Raw genomic sequence first — 21,287 nt, forward strand, 5'->3', positions numbered from 1 at the left:
AGTCTTCCCTTCCCATCCCATGGAGCAGATCTGAGGATAAAGGCTCACCTGGTGCAGGAGGCTGGGATTTAACTGATTTGTGCCTTCATTGTCTTTTTCATGAATATCTTCTCCATGAGACCCATCCCTCTCTTTTTGTCTCACTTTGACAGCCACGTGAGTCAGACATGAGCTCATGGGTTGTGTGTCTGTGTACACATGTGTTCATCACACACGACATGTCCATACCTGTGACACCCTCCTAGCACTGTTAAAATAAAAAGATGCTTTGAAAAAAAGGGATTCTGCCTTTTGTTCTGCTGCTCTGGCGTGATCTCACGGGATCCTGATCAGGCTGGTGGGGTGTAGCAAACACAGACACCCTTGTTAAGGCTTGGAAGAAGGGCTTGTTTCTCTCTCACTGCTATTTTCATGCAAGGCACTGTTCCCTGGTTAGGAGGATTAGAAGATATGCATTAAACAGTGTTAAATATGCTGAGGCAGTTGATGTTTACAACCCTTGTAGAATTATTCATTAAAATATTAACTGCTAGACAGCCTCCTTTTTTTTTTTTTTTTTTTTAATTCAGTGATTTAGTAGCCCTTTCCAAAATCGTTGTGTGATTCAGCTATTCAAAGACTAAATAAGGCTAAATAAAACCACCAGAATTACCCACAAAAATACTGACTGATTCTTGGGTTTATGTTTCTTAAATTGCCATGGGTGTGACGAGCCTAAGAAATACAAAGGGATTTGTGGAGCGAGTGAGCTCAAAGATTTGACTCAGGCCTCTCCCATCTGCACCAGCAGCTTTCCCTAACACATGGCACTGGGAAGATCTGGAAGGGGCTGTGTCCCTCTGAAGGGTTTTGGAGATATGTGTGTGCACTAAGTTTTGGGTTACAGAAGCTTGTGACATGATGAGGAGATCAGTGCTGGCTCTCAGCTCTCTCTTTCCCCTCCCAGGCCTGTTTCAAGATGTTTTTAATGGTTCTGGTCCTCTGCAAAGGAGAGGGTTGTGTTCCTGTCTGTAAATACAGACTGGTTTGTCTCGGGAGGAGCCTTAAAGCCCATCCAGCCACCCCCTGCCATAGGCAGGGACACTCTGGCTAGCCCAGGTTACTCCAAGCCCTGTCCAGCCTGGCCTTGGACACTTCCAGGGATCCAGGGGCAGCCACAGCTTCTCTGGGCACCCTGTGCCAGAGCCTGCCCAGCCTCACAGAGGACAATTCCATCCCAGTATCCCATCTAAGCCTGTCCTCTGGCAGTGGGAAGCCATTACCTCCAGGCTCTTATCCCAAGTCCCTCTCCAGCTCCCCTTTAGGCACTGCAAGGGGCTGTAAGTTCTCCCTGGAGCCTTCTCCTCTCCAGGTGAGCACTCCCAGCTCTCCCAGCCTGGCTGCAGAGCAGAGGGGCTCCAGCCCTTGGAGCATCTCTGTGGTCTTCTCTGGACTCTCTCCAGCAGCCCCACATCCTTATTTTTGGGATCTCCAGAGCTGATTTGCTTCCCTGGGCCCCTTGTGCCCAATTCTGTGTCTGAGCAGGTGATGTCTGCCCTTGCTGCTCTTCACTGGCACATCTGGCACGTGCTTCCTCCTGCAGACAGTGCCTTGATGCTGCTGTTTGCCCACTCTGTTCTGAGCCAGCCCGTGGGTGCTGGGGGACTCTGGGACTGCCTTCCCAGTGCTTTGTCTTGCTCTGGTGAAGGTGGGGGCTGGGGCTGTTACTGATTTTTATGAGCACTCCTCATTTTCCATGGACTGCTGGAGAGTTACCTGTCAGCACGGAGTTTGAGCCTTGGATTTCATCCAGTGACCCTGAAGCAATTCCGCGTGCTGCTGAGCTCAGGACCTTAAAAAATTGCCCACCTGAGGTCATTTCATCTCTTGTGTTACCTTTAATTTCATTTTTGTTGAGCTTTTCTCATTTGGTTGTGCAGGCAGAAGAGCCTGGACCCTGATGACAGATGCCTGTCACCCTTTGTGTGCTTCATAAATACTGATGCTATTTCTGTTGTGTGCTTTTTGTGTGTTTCAGGAAAAAAGTGCCAGTTCAAACGCAAGACTTAAATCTAATAAAGAGATCCCAGGATTAGTACATCAACCCAGAGCAAAGTAAGTTCAGTTTCTGTTGTTAAAGTCATAATACAAACACAAGCCTTGTCTGTGAGGTTTACAGTTGCTCTCCAGCAAAACCCAAATTACTCCAGCAGCCCTAAAGTCATGCTGAGTTAAGTACTGCGGGTGAGATCACCTCTCCTTTGCACAGTGAAGATGCAGGACTTGAAAAAAGGTGAGATGTGTCCTGTTGTGCCTAACAGAAGACCCTGTGCTGTTTCTCAGCTTTCTATACAAACTTCTCTATATCCACTGGTGTTCCTGAATACAGCTGGGTCAGTCCCAGGGAGGTTTTTGCTCGCTCCTGGTTTAGATTAGCAGCTGTTCTGCCTGGGACTGGGAATGGTCAGGTTGGTAAAATAAAGGATGTTCTGTAGCTGTGAGTTCTTCCTTCCATGGTTGGCAGTTCTGTGCCCATGCTCTGCCTGGGGTCAGTCAGTGTGACATGAAATATTTGTCTGTTGTGGCAGAACCGGTTATGGATAGTAGTAACTAATTTCTTATCTGATCAGTGTTACATTTTAATCACTAATTGGCTGAGAAATAACAGGTTACGGAACCACGTAGGGGGTTTGTGAAGAACAAGTGATAAAGGTTTGTGATTTGGGTTTTGAACACCAGTGGAAATGCTGTTCCTTGTGCCCTGCCCTCAGGGCATTTGCTAACTTAAATTTGCTGCCTGTCAAGTGCCTTGAACATGATTTCAAGTCTGGAAACTTTAGTTATTTCCTAATCAGCTGACAGCAGTAATTCAGCCTCTTTTCAAAGAGAAAAGCAGAGTGCTTTGGATGTAATTGCAAAGAAATTCATGGTGGGAGGTGGAGGTAGAAGCACTCTTCAGCAGAGCTGTACTTCATTATTGTGGCTCAGTCCTTCCCAGCAGGGTCTGAGATGGATTTAAAGTGCTCTAACATGAGGCTAATTACTCTGGGATAAAAGAGGGCTGTTCTTTTGGTGGGTCATCTTTTGGTACATCCACAGCAGAGGAATTGCATGGCGCCAGGGTTTCCATTCCTTCATAAAACTCTAATTTGAAAAGTCCCTGCGGAAATCAGAACTGACAAAAAATCCCATTTTTTACATTGCATTGACAGAGGTAAATATTTCTGTCACAGACCTGCAAAAATGAGGAAGCTTCCCAGAGAGGTGCAGTATGTAATTACAAGGTTGTTGGGTAGATCCTCCAGTGTTTGCCCAAGGCTCTGCTGTTTGCCCAACCTACCACTGCATTTCTGTTTATAAAGTGGCTACTTGTGTTTGAGTTGCTAATTGCCAAGTCAGTGAAGGGGTGTTATAATGTACAATTTTTGTTTTGAGGTTTATCATCAAAAACCATGACCATCCTGACAGCAGAGTGGGGTGGCATTGGGTGGAAAAGGTCTGCTCAGCTGGTAGAGCAGAAATTAATAGATAGCTCATTAAATGTGTTTTATGGTACTGTTCTGGTACAATGGATGTTACTTCTAAACAAAACAAGGGACTAAGTATCAAGTTATAAATTCTTTTACAGTATTTTGATGTCAGCTGAAAAGTAAAAAGATTTTAAAAGCTTAAAAAACTGAAAAGTGAAAGATGTCCCTTCCAGCTCCTTGGTTAGATATTTCAAGGACAAAGAAGACTAGGAAGGTCAAGAGTTCACGAGAGGTACTGAGGGCTCTTCCTCCTGCAGGAGGATTTAGATTTTTCCATCCAGAGCCCTGGACTCTAAACCAGGGGATGTAGGGAGCCAGCAGTAGCTTTATGTGGGTCTTTGGCTGAGAGAGAAGGGTCGGTCCTTCCTCTTTGCACCCAGTCCTGGTACATGCCACGCTTTCAGGGCTTCACCCTGCCCTGACCTCACAGGCACTTGCTCTGTCTGTTCATCACCAAAGTGACCCCACTGACACCTTGAATGATCAAACACACCCACCCGAGTACCCTGGGACAAGTTCATAGCTCAGGGAGTGACAGCAGCCTGCAGCATAAAATGAAAGTGGTTCTTTCAGACCAGTTTTACCCTGCCAAATCACAGGCTCTCAGAATGGTTTGGGTTGGCACATGAAAAAGCAGCTAACCCAACCTCCCTGCCATGGGCAAGGACACCTTCCACTAGGCCAGATCTAGGATTATCCTGTGGGAATTTTCAGGGATATGACTACACAATAGTCCTTTTTTCCCCCTGCCTTCTTTATGGTATGATTGGGGTGAGTCACTACAGTATTATCTCATTTTATTAGAAACTGGATTTAGGATGTTGCAAAGGCAAGACTATTTTTCAAGCACTTCCCTACTCAGAAAGGGCTGCACTGTCCTGAAATCCCTCTCCAAGGTGCCTGAATATGCAGGTGATGGGGTCAGCTATCCCAAAAACACATCTCTTCCCCAGCTGAGGTGGAGGTGGGAACCTGAGGAACAGGCAGACAGCTGGGGAGAAGAACTCCCTCAACCACTGAAAGGTGAATTGTTCCTGCTCCTGAATCACCAGCTTTAGGTTTTAATGCCATTCCTGAGCCCTCCTCTTGTGAACTGAGCTTCATTTATGGCCCACATAAGCAGATCTTTGTATACATTCAGCCGATAGCAGGGAGGGCTCAATGCTGAGCTTTGTGGGGAAGTGCAGCCCGTTGTTAGGCACTTAGGGAGAGCATTAACTCATTACAGCTGGAAGGATCACTCTGAGGAAGAGGGGATGGGTCAGAATTCAGCGAGTCGAGCCAGCATTCTGTGCTGGGGAAAATCTCCAAGAGCTATGTGTCCTTCTGACCCTTTGGCATCATTGGTGGCACTGGCACCAGTCCCCATCCTCCCTTTTTTGCTTCTTTTTGTGCTGCACTTGGAGTCCCTGGCACATTTCCCCAGCTGCCATGTGCTCCTCCCTGCTGTGAGTCCAGAGGATGCTCCAGCCTCGCCTTCCTGGAGAGGTGGTACTTGTGCAGGAAGGAAGCTCTCAGCATCCCCTAACATAAATAAACACCCCAAATACCACCTGCCATCCATCCTCACCCTTGTCTCCCCATCCTTTCTGTGTTTTTAGCTTGCAGGTTCTCCACGGGGAAGGACTTGTGGTCTTGTGTGGCCATCAGCGTTTTATAGACAATGAAAAAAGAGTATTTTCCAGCCCTCTTTACTAATGCAAAATCGTATCACTGAGCCTCTTGGTGCTGCAGAATTAGTTGAAGTGAAGGGTCTGGAGCACCAGGAGAGGCTGAGGGAGCTGGGAAAGGGGCTCAGCCTGGAGAAAAGGAGGCTCAGGGGGGACCTTGTGGCTCTGCACAACTCCCTGACAGGAGGTTGTAGCAGTTGTCAGTCCCTTCTTCCCATAACAAATGGCAGGACAAGAGGACAGTCTTTGTGGATGTCTCATTCTGTGGTGGTGAGGTGGGCAGTCCTGGAAAACCTCCTGTCATGACAGAGAGGGGGCTCTCACTCCCTCTCTCAGAGGGAAAGGTACTGGGCTATTACCTTCCTGCAGTCAGCCTGGAAAAGGGCTCACTCCCATCCATCTCCTCTGGATGCACGTTACTCCCAGTTACCACCCCAAGGGTTGCAGATGTACACAGAACTACATGCAGTAATTTTTTGTGGGCAAACAAAACATAAGGGAAAAAAAGATTCAAAATTGATATTGTAGATGAGAGTGTAAAGTGATTTATTCTTCACAGTGGTGGAAGCTGACGGCTGGGCCTCTCAACAACCCTGGGCTGCTTTATAATGGAAGAAATCCTGTTGGTATTGATACTGTTCCTTTGCCTTTCAGCATGCACATCTCCGAAAGCCAACAAGAATTCTTCAGAATGCTTGATGAAAAAATTGAAAAGGTAAGACACAGTAATGTAGACATCCTGTCTCCCTCAGGGGTGGACACAGCTCTTCCAGTTCCATGGGATGCCTTGGGAAGGCTGACCTGGAACAGAAACTGGACAGGGCTAGAGAATAAAGTAGATATTTATTTAAAAGCCTCCAGGATCCCCTTGGGCAGGACAGGGCCTGACCAGGGCTACACCCAAGGTGGACCCAAAATGGTCACAAAATGGCTGATTGGTCACAAGGTCTCACACTTTTATAGGTTTTGGTCCATTTGCATATTGGGGTTTAATTATCCAGTTACAGCTTCAGGTTATGAGGTCTCATCCTTCTTGTTCCTCCCTTCAGTCCAGCATTGTTTATGCTGCTGGGCTGAAAGTTGTCCTTGGTCCTCAGCAGGAAAAGGATTTGTTTTGTCTCCCTGCTCTGTGAAGAGAGCTCACCAGCACTTAATATGAGGCTCAGAACTGCACCCCTAGGCAGCACAGAATCTGCAAATATGACAGCTAAAGCTTAAGGCATCAGGAGGACAGTGACCTGCCTGCTGCAGCTCTCTGTGTTCTCTGTGTTCTTGGTCTGGCCCAAGATTTCCCTTCCAGCTCCTTGGTTAGATAGTTCAAGTGCAAAGAAGACCAGGGAAGGTCGAGTTCACAGGAGGTACTGAGAGAATCCTTTGTTTTGTGGGAATGTCAGCAGTCTGGGATTAATGGCAGGCTAGCTCAGATGTTCAGGATAGACATGCTGGATAAAGGTGAAGAGCAAAGTGGGATTTTACCTCATTGCTGATTTGATCTTTCATCTCATCTCCGTGGGAGACAACTGGAATCTTAATGCTGGTAGTACCTGGGATACCCCAGGAATTTCTTGCTGAATCTCCTCAAAATAGCCCCTGGCTCCAAGGGATGGTGTGGCTGTAAGTATGGATAACCCTGCCCCAGGGCTGTGCCAGTGCAATAATGGTGCTGGAGATGTTTTGAAGAAGATGATGAATTCTTTGCATATCTCAGCTGTCCTGAGAGCAGCTTTTGTGTGTTTCAGAAACCTTTTAAATTACACCCTTGGCTTCTTTGTGAGACAGCAGTGAAAGAGCTGGAGCACAGCTCATACTGGGAGTGGCTGAGGGAGGTGGGGGGCTGATGTTCACACACCAATTTACCCTTCACACTGTCTACTTTGGAGTCCTGCATCTTATTTGATGCTTTATGTTAAATATTTGTTTCCTCAGTAGCGGTACACTAATTTGTACTCCTAGTCTCAGACTGGATATGAGGAAGCATTCCTTTATGAAAAGGGTAGTCAGACATTGGAACAGGTTTTCCAGAGAGCTGGTGGATGCCCAGGCCTGCCAGCATCCAGGAGACATGTGGACAATGCCCTTAACAACATGCTGTAACTTCTGGTCAGCCCTGAAGTGCTCAGGCAATTGATGATTGTAGGTCCCCTCCAACTGAAATACTTCTAGTCTAGTCTATTCTTCTGTGTTTTTCTGTTCTATTAAGTTGTCACCTTGGGTTGCAGAGTAGAAGGGAATTTTTTACTTGCATGGCTCTGAACTTCTGCTGGTTTTGCCAGCACTCCTGGTCCTGGAGTCAGAGTGCTGCAGGGGGTGCATCTTGTATTTGTCCCAAGCAACACCAAGATGCTTTTCCTGGACATCACCACCTTCCATAATGTTGAGCACAGAATCTCCAGTGAAAGGGACGTTCCAAAGATGTGCCTTATCTGCAAACCAGACAATGCCATCAGGCTGTATGTAATTATGAATTTTGGTTAATTTTTGTTCCCGAGGTCTGTGGCAGGGCACCAACACCCTCATTCCCCATTCCCATGCTGAGGTGCAGCTGACCCTGTCTCCTCTGTTTGGGAGGAGAGTTGTTCCCAGGCGATCTCCAGGGCTAATTATCTTGGGGATAATTTATCCTCGGGGTCAGGAGATTGTCTGTTCAGAGGAAATCCACACTTTATCTGTTAAAGACACCAAGTTGCCAACAGCTGATGGGATTGGCAGGCGTTAATGTGCAGCTGAATGTGGGATTTGTGTTCCCTGGGGACCTCCTGTGCCTGAGGAAATAGTCTTCATAAGAGAAATTTGGGGGGTTTTAATTAATCTCTGCTTGCAACACTTTTTTTTTTTTTTTAGGTGTTGTTACAAATGCCAAAAAGATTGGAAAATATAAGGGGGGTTGTCTGACCCATAAATAGCATTTTCAGTCCCTTCTCCAGGGAGATGGAGGACAGCAGTGGAACATTTAGAATGGTATCGGTGAGCAGCTCACCAGTGGCAGCTGAAAAGTTGTGGGAGGTGCTGCCTGTAGCTGGTGAGGTCCCAAACGCTGTGGTGCTCCCTGGCTGTTGATTTGTGATGGAGATGCTGCTCCTTGGGCTGTGCTGCTGAAACTCCAGCCAGGAGCAAAACACCCTCAGCTCCACTGAGATCCCAAGGGGTGCTGGGTCACCAAATCCAGATGTAACAACAGCTCTGAGGTGTGAGCATTAGGCAGAAACGTGACATGGATGCTTGGACCTGGAACAGCCATTCTGTGGACAGGGAGAGCAGCTGGAATAAAACTGCTGCAGCCAAAGTGTGAAATGGAAAGAACACAGGCTGGGGTTTCGTCAGCTGCAAACAGGAAGTATTTTATGAGTCCTGGAGATCAAAAAAAAGCCTTATTGAAACAGTCTGGAGAGTTTCTCTGGAAGTCCTGTCCCTGGTAGTGCATTTCTGGCTGCCCCTCCAAAGCTCCACTGCCTCCTGCAAATATCACCCACAGGTAAAAAACAGAATGTCGTGAAGCATGGAGCTTCTGTCTACCAAAAGTTAGTGTCAAAACACTGTGAGTCGTTCAGAGGGGGACATCTGCTCTGTCTCTGAGTGAGTCTGTGCCTGCTTCAGGAGCTGGAGCTGAGCTGGCATGTACAGAACTGCCTGTGGTGGTGGTAATGCCATTCAAAGGGTTTGCTGGAAGGAAGAAATACTGGGATAAGGGCTGGGGGAGGGCTGACTTAGAATGTGAAAGTCAGCCTTGAGTGTAGGTTTAGATACTGGTTCTGCTGGAGTCAACCCAGTCCTTTCAGAAACACCAGAACCTGAGGTAAAAATACTCCCAAGAGCTGATGAGAAGGCAGAGTTACAGGTTAGGGGGGAGACTGGGAGCAGCTGCAGAGAGCTGAGCAGTCGACAGCACAAGAAGCTGTAGTTTCTGTACTGCTGTAGCTGTAGTTAGAATATCCTGAGCTGGCAGAGACCCACAAGGACCATGGAGTCCCACTCACAGGACAGCCCCAAGAATCCACCACGTGCCTAAAAGTGGTGTCCAAACACTTTCTGACCTGTGGCAGACCGTGGAGAGGAGAGCAAAGGGGAAGACCTGTGTGCACTCAGCACGAGGCCCTGAGTGGTGGCAGAAGAGGCTCAGAAATGTTCCCATTTCCCAGCCAGGAGCTGTAATGAGTCCTACTGGGGCTTCCCACTCACTGAGGTTATTGTGAGTAGAGTCATGGCTTTGCTTTGGGAGACAAAAAGCACCTGTGTGTTCCAGAGTTCAGGGGGAAATGGAACAGAGACAGGCAGTGGGAAGGGGGCAGCTCATCTGCAGTCAGCCTTATCATCATTTATTGAAAATCAGCCTGAAATCACAGAAATATATTCCAGTGGAGGATGAGCGACAGGTAATAGCAGCAATTAAGCTCAAGGAGAGCGTTCCCCGGAGTACATTAGAAAGATGTGGGTCAGGAGTACAAGTGATTTGCTTGACCTGAGAGCTGAAGGCAGAAATACACAGAAATATGGCTTTGGAAACCAGAGAAGGAAGCAGAGAGTGGCTGAACAGTCCTCCAAAAGGAAACTCTGCTGCTGGATAAATCTGAGATCTGCTGTGCTCAGCAGAGGAGAAATGGGATCCACTGGCTGCAGGTGGGACTGGGACAATCACTGCACTCCTGTGGTGGGATAAATCTGGTTTTGAACTATCAGCTCTGATTAAGAAGATAGAAACATGTCCTAAATACCATTTTTGTTGGTATTCAGGCGAGTAAATTCATGACCTGGGCTCTCTCCAGTCTCATAGATCAAGGACTAATTTAGTCAGATGTTGCATTTGGACTCAAAAAGATTTGCTCTGAAAGACATAATGAAGAATTAACCTGTCCTAAAGTTTATTCAGCCTTTGGGTTTTTTTCTTCTTGCTACATCTCAGATTTATTTGGACCCTGATTCCACAGGGCTCCATGCAAATTCTGCATTACTCCCTGAAAAGAAAAGGCAGCGCAGGAAGGACATAGACCTATTGCTGGAGAGGGACTTGGGACAAGGGCCTGGAGTACCATTTGACAATGGGGAATGGCTTCCCACTGTCAGAGGACAGGGTTGGATAAGATACTGGGAAGAAATTTTCACTGTGAGGGTGGGGAGGCCCTGGCACAGGGTGCCCAGAGAAGCTGCGGCTGCCCCTGGATCCCTGGAAGTGTCCAAGGCCAGGCTGGACAGGGCTTGGAGCACCCTGGGACAGTGGAAGGTGTCCCTGCCCATGGCAGGGAGTGGCACTGGGATGAGCTTTAAGGTCCCTTCTAACCCAAACCCTTCTGGGATTCCATGAGCTGCACAGGATGGCTCAGAGCAGGGTTGATCTGGGCACAGCCCTGCAAGGTCAAGTCCATTGCCTTGAAGGGGCCCTGTCCCACCAGGGCTTGCATGAAATAAATAGAAATAAAAATTAAAAACTGTAACATATGATGCCTTGACTGTGAAAAGACTACCCATTTAGTGCTTGCTAGCAAAAACATCTTGATGCTGGCTGTGCTGGAAAATGGTTGGAAAAACAACTGCTGTCTCTGAATTCTATATGGAGCAGTACAATGACCTGGAGGAATTATCTCCTTGAAGTGTGTGTTATTACTGGAGGCTGTGGCAAAGTCTATGGGCAACCTCCTCCCTGTAGGAAAAAGGCTGAGGGGTAACGAAACAACTGACAAGCAATTCCTGGGATTATATTTGGGGATTGTAACCCCACAAGAGAAGCACCTCTGGCTTTGTGGCAAAGCCAGAGGAAAACCATCACTAGTCCCATCCTCATAAACTGTCTCCTATATGGCTACAGTGGTTTGTAAAAAACAATCACAATGCAAACCTTCTCATGGACAAAAACGAGATAAAAACCGTGAAGCTGCGAGCTCTGATGGGTCCCCCGAGCCTGGGACATGGTGCTGCCATGGCCACGGGGGGATACATCACTGTGTGTCAGCGGGGATTCCTCCAGCAGCCCGCTCACCTGGCCCCCGGGAGCTGGTGGGACAATTCCCAGCCCGTGGGAAGGATGCTCGGCAGGACTCCTGCATCCCTCGTTAGTAAGGCTGGCCGTGGCAGCGGGCACAAAGCAGCTCCTTGTATGGGCCGGAGGGAGTGCCCTTGGGAACGCGCTGCCAGCGCGATGTATGCGAGGGCGCAGTGATTAGGCTGAAACTCATTAGCAAAGTGGATTGCTCTTAATGACTCCATTGATTTTTTTTCCCCCCCCGAACAAAACGAGAAACGGACAAAAATTAGCACAGTATACAATGATTTAGTGCCGCCTCCGGCATTTTCTTCCCGTCCTTTCTGGGAGCGCTGTAAACAAAAGCAGGCTGATGAAAAGGGTTCCCATCCCTGCGCAGCCGGGCCCCTCAAAGGGGCCACTGTGTCCCCAGCCCCGCCAGCCCCCTGCAGAAAGGGCTGCTTCTCCCTCCTCTCCCTCCTCTCCCTCTGCATCTCCTGCTTCCTTTTCCTCCCCTCCACCTCTCCCTCCCCTTCCTTCTCTCCATCTCCTGCTTCCCCTCCATCCTGGTCCTGCTGTCCCCTCCATCCTGGTCCTGCTGTCCCCTCCATCCTGGTCCTGCTGTCCCCTCCCCTGCCCGGCTCAGTCCTCCAGCACAAGGGGCCATTGAGCCCCGGGTGTTGTTTATTGGCCTGTCACCCACACAATGGGGAAAAGGCCTTTTTCCTGCCGGTTTTTCTTTCTGTTTTTATTCCCTAAAAGGATATCGTGAGCATCCCCTGGAGGGGCATCAGGAGGGGAGCACTTTGGAGGTGCAGCAAGGGGAGGGAGAGATGGGGGATGAGTCTTTCTGGTTTGGGCGCAGGCAGCAGGAAAAGAATATCAGGCTGCTTTTTAATTTGCCTTAAATTCACTCATTCGTTTCGAAACACTCATGGTGTTCTGCGTGGATATGAAAGCTGGCAGTTGTATTTTGAAACTGCAGAGGTGGGAGATGGGATTCCTCAGGAATTAGCTGGACTTGGAGGCATGTATTACAGTTCTCATCTTCCTCAGCATGGTTCATTTCCACTTTCAATCATTAGAACTTCTCAGAAATCACAGAATTGGAAGGGACCCACAAGAATCATTGAGTCCAACTTTTAAGTGAATGGCTCATGCAGGGATTGAACCCACAGCTCACTTAGTCTGTGGGTGGGCCATACATTCCTGTTAGTAGCCACCTGCTCTGTGCCTCTGGCTCCTCTGCATGCAGGAGCCTGCTCCCCTGGACAGAATTTGACTGCCAGCCATGGAATCATAGAATCAGAGAGTGAGTTGAGCTGGAAGGGACCTTTAAAGGCCACCTGGTCAACCCCTGCAGTGAGCAGGGACACTTCTACTAGAGCAGTGTGGTTTCTGCAAGCTCTTAGCTGACCATTTCCCATGAGGTGGTCCCAGCCCCACCAGGATAAATGCCCATCTCAAGCACAGCAGCCTCTCAGTGACCAAGGGATCATCTCCTCCATCATCTGTCAAACATCCTCTGAAACAACTGATGGGTCAAAAATGGGACATTTTAAAGTATTTCCCAGGCTTGGGGCTGAAGCTGCCTCTCCTCTGCCAGCAGCAGAAGAGCAGTTTGCCTGTCTGCCCAAGGAGCACCAAGGGCACAATCCTTGTCTTGGATTTCTGGTGCAGCAGGGAAGGCTGTGATGACAGGGCACTTTATTCCTTCTCTCATCTTCCTGAGCAATGCTGACCTTGTTATTACTGACAAAAATGCACTTGGGGAGTAATGTTTAGACCAAAGCTCTGTTGAGACTCAGCACAGAGTGGGCATCACCTGAGCTGGCCAGGTCACCAAAAGATACGGATGTGTCCCCATCCCCAGCAGTGTGCAGATGGAAGTGACAGGTCTGGAGGGATGAGCCCAGCTTCTGGTGGCCTTCAGGCCTCGTGGGAGGTGGTGTGTCTGTGCCATGGCCAGGACTTGCTCAGCACGTTGGTTTGGAGCAGTTCCTTGGCATCCATTTGCGACCTGAGGCACTTGGCAGCCACGGAGCAAACGCAGAAGCAGAAGGACAGCAGAGGAGTAGGAGGAGACAAATACAGGATGGCTTTTCTTTGTCAGATTTGGGTCTGCTTGAGGCTTTAATAGCAGTGATGGCCACAAGTGGGGAGTGCTGGGCCACGGGGCTCCCTCTTGAGCAGGTAAATGGATGTCCTGGAAATGCCCTGAGCTCAGCCCTCAGTCACTGCCGCTGCCTTTCCCAGCTCTGAAGCATTTTGGACAAAGCCTTTGTCATCACCAGCTCAGTCTCCTGGATTTGTCCAAATGTGGTCCCTGGCCTGGAGAAAACTGACAGATTTGTCCTTCGCTGCAAAGAATTCCAGCATTCCTTCTTTTTGAGTCACGGCTTATAGATCAAAAAATGTAAATTTTTTTTCCCTTTCTTTCTGGATCAGTGATTGCTGAATTGGAATTTGGGCTGATGAGTCTCTTGGGGGTTATTTTAACGTACTTAGAAAACCCTTCTGCTCTAAGTGCTGGGCCACAGGGAATTGTCAGAGCCCTGCACATTCCTGGGTCTGGGCTCTGCAATCCCACCATTGGCACTGGAGCCTTTGTTCCTGGTGTGCAGCCCAGCTGTGTGTCCCGAATCAACTGATCTCTGTTAAGAAACAGCTCTCCCTTTTTTCTCTCTTTCTGGCCCTTCTTCTCCAGGTGCTCAGGTAATGCATCCAGCACACAGGAGCAATGGGAAATAGTCCAGAGGTTGAGATTTTGGGTCCTGCATTTGAGGCACTTGTTTGATGCCAGGGACCCTGGGTGGCTTGTACTGAAGAGCTCAGCTCCAGCTGGTTTTGTGCAGGGGCTCCCAGCAGGTCCTTTCTTGCTGGGTAGGGAGGGATGGGATGTGCCTTCTCCAGACCATCCCAAGGGGAATACCCAGAGAGATGCTGCTCCACACCTGCGTTGGGGATGGGATAGAAGGGATAACATGACTGGCCTGATAAGAAATCCATGTTTTGTGAGGCTTAGGCTGAATCCCCTGTAGTACGAGAATAATTTCAATACGAATGCTGTCTTTTGCTCTGGGGTTAAACTTCAGCTGGGGTTATCAGATGAGGGATCCTTGTTCACAGCAGCTGCCTTGTGTTGCTCATAGGATTATGTGCTTTGTTGCTTTTGCCTCGGAGATTATCCTTTCACAACAAATCTCAGGCCTGTGTCCATCAGGGCGGATCTTTCTATAAGGCAGGTTTGTAAATCAGTTTGTTGGATCCCCCCTGGAATTCAGTATATGGGGGATGATGTTTGTGAGATTAATGGTGACAGAACGGGAAGTGTCTCCTATCCTGGTTTCCTTCAAATTCCCTGTGTCTAAGGTTTCTGCCCAGCTCTGAACTCAAACCCCCCCAAGTTTAGAGAGCTGCTCTCAGTACATGTTCCCTGGATTTATTGCTGTGTGCTGTCTCTGTGTACCAACTGGGTGGCCTTTGTCCCTGCAGGGTCGTGACTACTGTTCAGAGGAGGAGGAGGATGTCACATAGTGCCAGCTCTGCGCTCACCCCAGGAGCACCTCCAGTGTAAATAGATCCAACCCAGCCTTCTGGAGACAACCTTTGGGACGTCTGCTCGAGTGAACAGCACTCCATAACAGAAGAAGACCATTTCCACATTATATGCTCCATTCAGTTACAGTGTTTCCTAATGAACACATGAGGAATATTGCTAAGAACTCGTAAGGAACTGTTTTCGTTGCTGCTAGTTAAAACTTGTTGCAACTTCTCACTTTTTTCTGTGTCCAGATATGCAGCAAATCCTTAAAAGTTAATCCAAAAGACGTTGTTGATTTTATTGAGGCTTCTGGCCTGTTTTCTATCAGATGAGGTAGTGTCATACCAAGCTTCCATAAGTGAACATCCAGGCATCTCAGAAACACCCCTGAGCTGTGTGTCCGTCCGTGGTGGGGCCGGAGTGCTTGTTAGTGCTGGTGATTCCAAGCTTTGGAGATGGGATGTCTTTGCCATGGCAGGCCTTGTTTCTCAGCTGAGAAGAAGCTGAGAAACTATTATCCATTAAAAGCATGTTACCACTGAAATACTGGAAGTGATACAGGAGCAGGAACTTGTTATTTAAGAGGAAAAAAAGTTTCATTTAAAAGGTATCTTAATCAAGGACTAAGCTTGCAGTATTGGCTTTGCTGAGCACGAATGGGAGTGTGATCACAATCATTTTGAATCTCTTTTTTTCTAAGAAAATAAACATTTTACTGTTTTTATGTATTCTTGTCTTTTACCATTCCTACAACATGATGTTTTAAGAGTCTGGGGACAAGGAAGACCAAACCTCTCCTCTGCCTTGATGTGTCCCGTGGATCTGATCTCTTAAAGCAGCTCCGTGCCAACTGGGGGGATGTGTTGTGTGTCCTGTAGAGTTTATTTTTCCATATTAAATGGAGAGGATATTACCTTCTCAAAAGCAGATGTAATATTTTTAACAAATGCTGTCATGAGTTAAAAAAAAAAAAAAGGAAAAAAATACAGCTTTTGTATTTATTATTTCAAAGAAGATTGTTACCTGTGCTGATATTTCTTCCAGCTTTGATGCCATAAGAGGACAGGGTTTGCACTGCATCCAGTGGAGAAGCTTTGTCAGTGTGGTTTGCTGTCACTGTGTTGATTTCATTTGTGGGGTGGGTGTGGAACAGACTGAGGGTGCGTTAACAACATCTCTTAGGATGTGGCTGACACTTGAGGGGGCTCTCAGCCTAAATGTTGGCCATTTTTCACTGGGCTTTCTGAAAATCAGATCCCTCTAAAGACCCTTAAGTCCCTCAAAGATCACCGTGACCTCTGTAAATACCTAAGTTATTGCTGAATTTCTTGACTAAAGAGGTTTCCCTGAATGTTCTCTCTGAGTGGGGCTACATCAGAAGATTTCATTCCCCATCAGTACTGTGGAATATCTCCAGAAACCCTCAGTTCCCTCCTGCTGCCATCCCTGCACTGGATTTACCTTTGCCTTTTGGGCAGGGGATGTGCAGTGGGGACAGAGCTGGGAGTTGCTGGTGTTCCTGCCGGGCTGGGTGGGAGCCGAAGCAGCAGCTGTGAAGCTGTTTCCTAAAGGTGGAAGGTGTTTCTGAGCTCTGCAGGCTCCCCAGGCACCCAGCCCCCTCAGTCTGAGCCCAGGGCTTGCTGTACTCCAGGATTCAGACAACCCAAGAGCTTCAACAGCTTCCCCTATAAAAGCTCAGTGTCAGGCTCCTCTGTGGCATATTCATCTTCATCTTATTAATGGTCAAAAGCCACCAGCCACCTCGGATTTCCCCGAGTCCTTGCTCATTGGAGCAGCTGCATTGGCCAGGCAGCCCCTCCCGAGTATCCTGACCTCCCTGGGGACAGTTTCTCTGCCTCTGCCATCACATCACTGTGCCTGGGGCTGTGGCACCTCTCAGTGCTACAGAGCTCTTGGGTTTTGTGATGAATTCTTCATGGTGATGTCTCCCTCCTCCTGGATACGATTTTTTCCATAATTTACACCAGCTCTTGAGCAGGTGACTACGCTTGGGAGAGCTGAGAGACTGTGCATTTCATTTATTTAAAACACTTTAATTAATAAAGAGTCCTGGGGCTTGGTCCCACAAACCCTTCCCTGCAAAGCACTTTGGAAAGCTTTCACAGTAGTGCAGGAGAGATGAGGTTGGCTCTGTTCTTTTCAAACATTGCCATGTCCAGGTGCTGAACATCTTGTGTGTAAATGTCCCCACACAAACACTGTGTTAGACACATTGAGCTCTTTCTTTCAGCCACCTCTTAGTTTTAATAATACTTTTATTTTTTAATATTTCCCTTGCTGTTGCTGCTGGCACTGGAGACCTGCACATCAGTGGATGTTTTGTGAGAGAGGAAAAGCAATTCCCATCTTACCTGTGCTTGTACTGCAACCAGCAGCAGGTGCTTTAGAGTTCTGGATGAATTACAGCCTCCCTGCTGGACCTGTAGATGGCAATATTTGAAGGCCTGGGTAGGCTGTCGTGCTGCTGGAACCTGCTGTAATTCTTCCACCTTTGCAAAATCCCGGCAGAATTTGGTAGAAGTCTAAATATATGTGGCAGCTGAAGGTCTGTAAGAATATAAGAAGATTACTCTGGCTGAAAATCTCCTTGGAGCTCATTGCTTTGCTCTGCTAAAATACATTCAGCAGCATGGAAAGGAGGAGGCTGGGAAGAGAAGGAGAACTCGCTCCTGTCTGGTATGCTGTGCTTGGCTCTAAATGGGATTTCAATGTTCCTCTCAAAAGAGGTGCCAGAAAAGTGATTTGAGGCCTGAACTTCTCTTTAGGAGGCTGTTGCAGTATTTCCCGAGCTCCACATAATTTTATGGCATCTTGGAGAAAATTGTGATGGAGGGGTTTTGCAGTCAACATTCTTCCCTCGAAGTGCTTTCTCCTTTGTCCGGAGCCCTTTGAGTGGTGCTGGTTTTCCTCCTTGGAGCCTGCCCCAAGCTCTGGGAGGGGAACCAGGGAGCTGCTGCCCACCCCAGGCCCAGCCTTGGGCTGTGTTGTTCATTTTCTGGGGGTTCCCCTGTGCCCCCTCCAGCCCCTGCAGCCCCCAGTTACCATTCATTTCTTCCCTTGCCGTCACTCCGAGGTTGGGTTCTTTTGAAGCAGCTCTCCCTGCCAGGATCCAGCAGAGCCACATCTCTGTGTCCTCCTGTGCCAGCAGCCCTTTGTGGGCAGGGATGGGCTGCCCAGCTCCAGGCTGCCTCACTGCACTCTGTGTGCCCTTGTGAAGAGCAGGAGCAGCGGTGCTTTCCCAGGAGTGAGATCTTCATCCCAGGAGCGCTGTGTGCATTCGGGTGGGCTCTGACCTCAGCAGTGGGATGCTGCCACAGCTGCAGGGCAGAGAGCAGCAGCAGCCCAGCATTTTTTTGCAGTGTGGCTCTTTCTTGCTGTAAGGACACCCGGGATGGTGACTGGCCCCAGAGTACAACGAGTATGGAAACTCTGGATGATGAGACAGGAGAAGGGGTCCACGAAGCACCAGGAGATGTGTTTGAGCTCTGAAGATGTCACTGTCATCACACAAGAATTGGCCTGCAGATAAATATTCTGTTCTCAGCTATTTCGGTTTTACCAGGTCTGTAAAACAGTAATTTCCTGTCATTTTCATTGTGGAGCTAGCAATGACTCAACTCCAGATCAGCCTGGCTGACACACCAGACCTTCGGGATAGGGGAGGCTGGATGATGTGTGTGTCTGTCAAAGACTAAATGTCTCATGGGCTTTGCACAAAAGGCGTGGTTTCCAGTTCCCATGCTGCTGGGACCCTGGCACAGGGTGCCCAGAGAAGCTGTGGCTGCCCCTGGATCCCAGCAAGTGTCCAAGGCCAGGCTGGGTGGAGCTTGGAGCAACCTGGGCTAGTGGAAGGTGTCCCTGCCCATGGCAGGAGGCAGCCTTGTTCCAGGTTGTCCATGGAGCAAGATGGTTTTTAAGATCCCTTCCAGTCCAAACCATTCTGGGATTCCGTGACTGTAAAACCAGTGCCCTGACTGAGGCCCTTTGTGGGGTGTTGGGGAGTCTGAGCAACATCCCTGTGCAAGAGAAGCTTTTACCTGTCTGGGGCAGCCCCAGCCCAGGGGGGAAGGAACAGCACTTGCACTCTGGAAAATCAAAGGCCTTGATCTCAGCCAAGGTCACCGTGTGGTATTTTAGGGGGTTCACTGAGAAAGCACAGATTTATGGCACTTCTGCCAGTGTGGCTTCATGGAAGATACTTTTTTGGAGACCTGAATGCTGCAAGACCCTGCTTTAGTGCTGCTGGACAATCCTCCTTTTTCAGCCTGAAATCTCTCTCTGTTGAATTTTATTCTCTAGGTGTTCGGGAAAGAGGAGACAAGACATGCAGGGATGGCCTTGGGAGGGCACCTTATTTGCTTTGTTGTTGGGGAGATCAGACATCCAAAAAGTTGGGTAAGCACTGAGTGAAATTCCTGTTATTGTTACTGTGCTGTGGTGACAAAGGGAAAGAAGCCCCAGCTCAGGGTACTGCAAGGTAGGAAAATTGATAGAACTCAGAGATGTTCATGTCTTTGCTTTATAAAAAAACTTTTTTTTTTTTTTCAATTTAGCTGCACACATCTACCCACGACATCCAGGGGAATGCTGGCTCAGAGTTTGAGGATGGGAGAAGTCACCATCATCCTCAGGATCATCACCATCATCATCAACACACGTGGGACTGTGAACTTCCTTCGAAAGCCAACTCCAACACCAGCCTCATGGACAGACACCTTTGGCAGCAAAAGGAGAAGCCTGTGATTCTTCCCTCTGGAAATGACTCCCTTTCTCCATCCCAGATGAAGCCTGGAGCAACCCTTCATCCCTGCAGAGTAACCCCTGCTAAAGCCCTCGAGGGGCGAGTTCCATGGAAAATTTATATATTGGATTCTTTTAGTGTATTAAATGAAAATTTGAGACCAAAAGTTCTCAGGAGCAGTTGCTGTGAGAAGCTCGAAAGCTCCATGTGGGAACAGAGCATATTCCTGGGGTTTTGGCATTCTGCTTTTGTGTCTATTAATAATCCCCCGGAGTGAGTCATATGGAGCTGCATTTATTCACTGACTCGGAGAGAGCTGCTACCCAAAATAGCAGCTCTTTAATTTTTTATGATGCTGTAATGCCAGTGCAGTGAAGATTGACATCATTTGAGGGAGATGCTCCAGCCTGGCAGTCACAGAACCCGTGTCCAGCCCCACAAGGAACGTGGGGAGCCATGTGCTCCATTACATAAAAGCGCTGGAGAGCCAGCACGGGGCGGAGATGCCTTTTCTGTCCTCCTCTGAGCAGCTTTTGCCCGGATTTTTCCCCCTTTAGGCCTTCCTAAGCCTGCTTTGCTCATTTTCTTCAATCCTGAGGAGCACTGGGCCAGAGGATGATGAGGAAATAGCTTTTGCTGCGGAGGGGAGCCTCAAGCACGTCTCGTACCATCAACCTGCCTGCAGGAGGTCCGTAGGGAAATCTTAAAATGCATCAAATTCAGCACCACCAGCTCATCCTTTTTCTCACCCATGGTGCTGCTTCGTGTCCCCTCCTGAACCCCCCAGCATCCCCTGAGCCAAGGCCTGTGCCCAAAATCCTTCCCAGCCCTGTGTTCCTGACTGATGGCAGCCCCAGGCAAAGGGCAGAGAAATGCTGGGGTAGGGTTTGGGTTGGGGTTTTTTTAAGGATGAATCCCGTTTTCTGGATTGCTTCTCATTCTCTGCCCTGCACTGCTGCCATCAGGTCTGTCCTGTAGTAGCAGCCAGTGGGGCACCTGAGACATCCCAGGGTGGCCTCACTGCTCCCCAAAACCACCTCTGGGTACCAGTGAGTACCACACAGACTTTTGGGTACAATTTTGGCTAAAATTCCTCTGCAGGGTCCCCAGCCCATCCCCCTGTGCTCTCCATCAAAGCATTAGGAAAGATGAATTTGCCTGTGTTGGGCATTAATAGTCTGGCTGAACTTTTGGAGCTCAGCAGTGTTTTACAGGCTCCATTCCAGCTGGAAACATTTATTAACGTTACCTTTTCATGGAGCACTTTGGGAGAAAGTGGAAGTCTTGCCACAGCACCTTTGAGGCAATGTGACTGATGGGATGAGCAGCGGGGTGGCTGAATTTCAGCCAGAGCAGCTCAAGTCCTTTGGGTGAAGGGTGTCACTCACACCTTTGGGTGACCCACATGGAAAATGGAAATGTGACAATTGAGCAACAGGCCCTCAAGACAACCCCTGGCATAAATTAATAAACACAGTTTTAATAGGAGGGGGTGAGGATTTGGTGCCACCATGGCTCCCTTGTCCTTCAGGCATCCATCCATGCAAGGAGCATCCCAGAGGAGCGGCAGGAATCCCTTCAGACCCCAAAGTAAACACCTCACTAGTCCTGATTTCTTGTTAAAAAAGAAGTACAGGGAGGGGCACAGCCCACCCTGGCTGTCAATTCTGTGTTTTATTTCTGCCTTTGAAGCAGTCAGATCCCTCTGCCTGCACAGGCAGCACCCGAACTGGGGGCAGGACACTTGTAGAGTGGCCCTTGTTCCTCGAAGGAGGCAGAAAGGGCCTTTGCTCCAAAATACTCCAGTCCCCAAGTGCTGGTGTTCCCAGAACACAGGAGGCTGAAGGAATTC

The 21,287-nt window shown here is 48.6% G+C and overlaps 1 protein-coding gene across 1 annotated transcript in view; it reads left to right on the forward strand.

Moving 5' to 3' along the window:
* Positions 1–15,401, forward strand: part of C9H1orf21 (chromosome 9 C1orf21 homolog) — a 112,945-nt gene extending 97,544 nt beyond the window's left edge. The window contains exons 4-6 of the mRNA XM_066324665.1: positions 2,018–2,094; positions 5,834–5,894; positions 14,625–15,401. Of these exons, the coding sequence (XP_066180762.1) occupies positions 2,018–2,094; positions 5,834–5,894; positions 14,625–14,666 (180 nt within the window). The 3' untranslated portion in view covers positions 14,667–15,401. The remainder of the gene's footprint in view (positions 1–2,017; positions 2,095–5,833; positions 5,895–14,624) is intronic.
* Positions 15,402–21,287: the final 5,886 nt, after the last annotated feature.

The sequence above is a fragment of the Sylvia atricapilla genome, chromosome 9, assembly GCF_009819655.1.
Source record: "Sylvia atricapilla isolate bSylAtr1 chromosome 9, bSylAtr1.pri, whole genome shotgun sequence".
In the NCBI taxonomy this organism is placed as follows: domain Eukaryota; kingdom Metazoa; phylum Chordata; class Aves; order Passeriformes; family Sylviidae; genus Sylvia; species Sylvia atricapilla.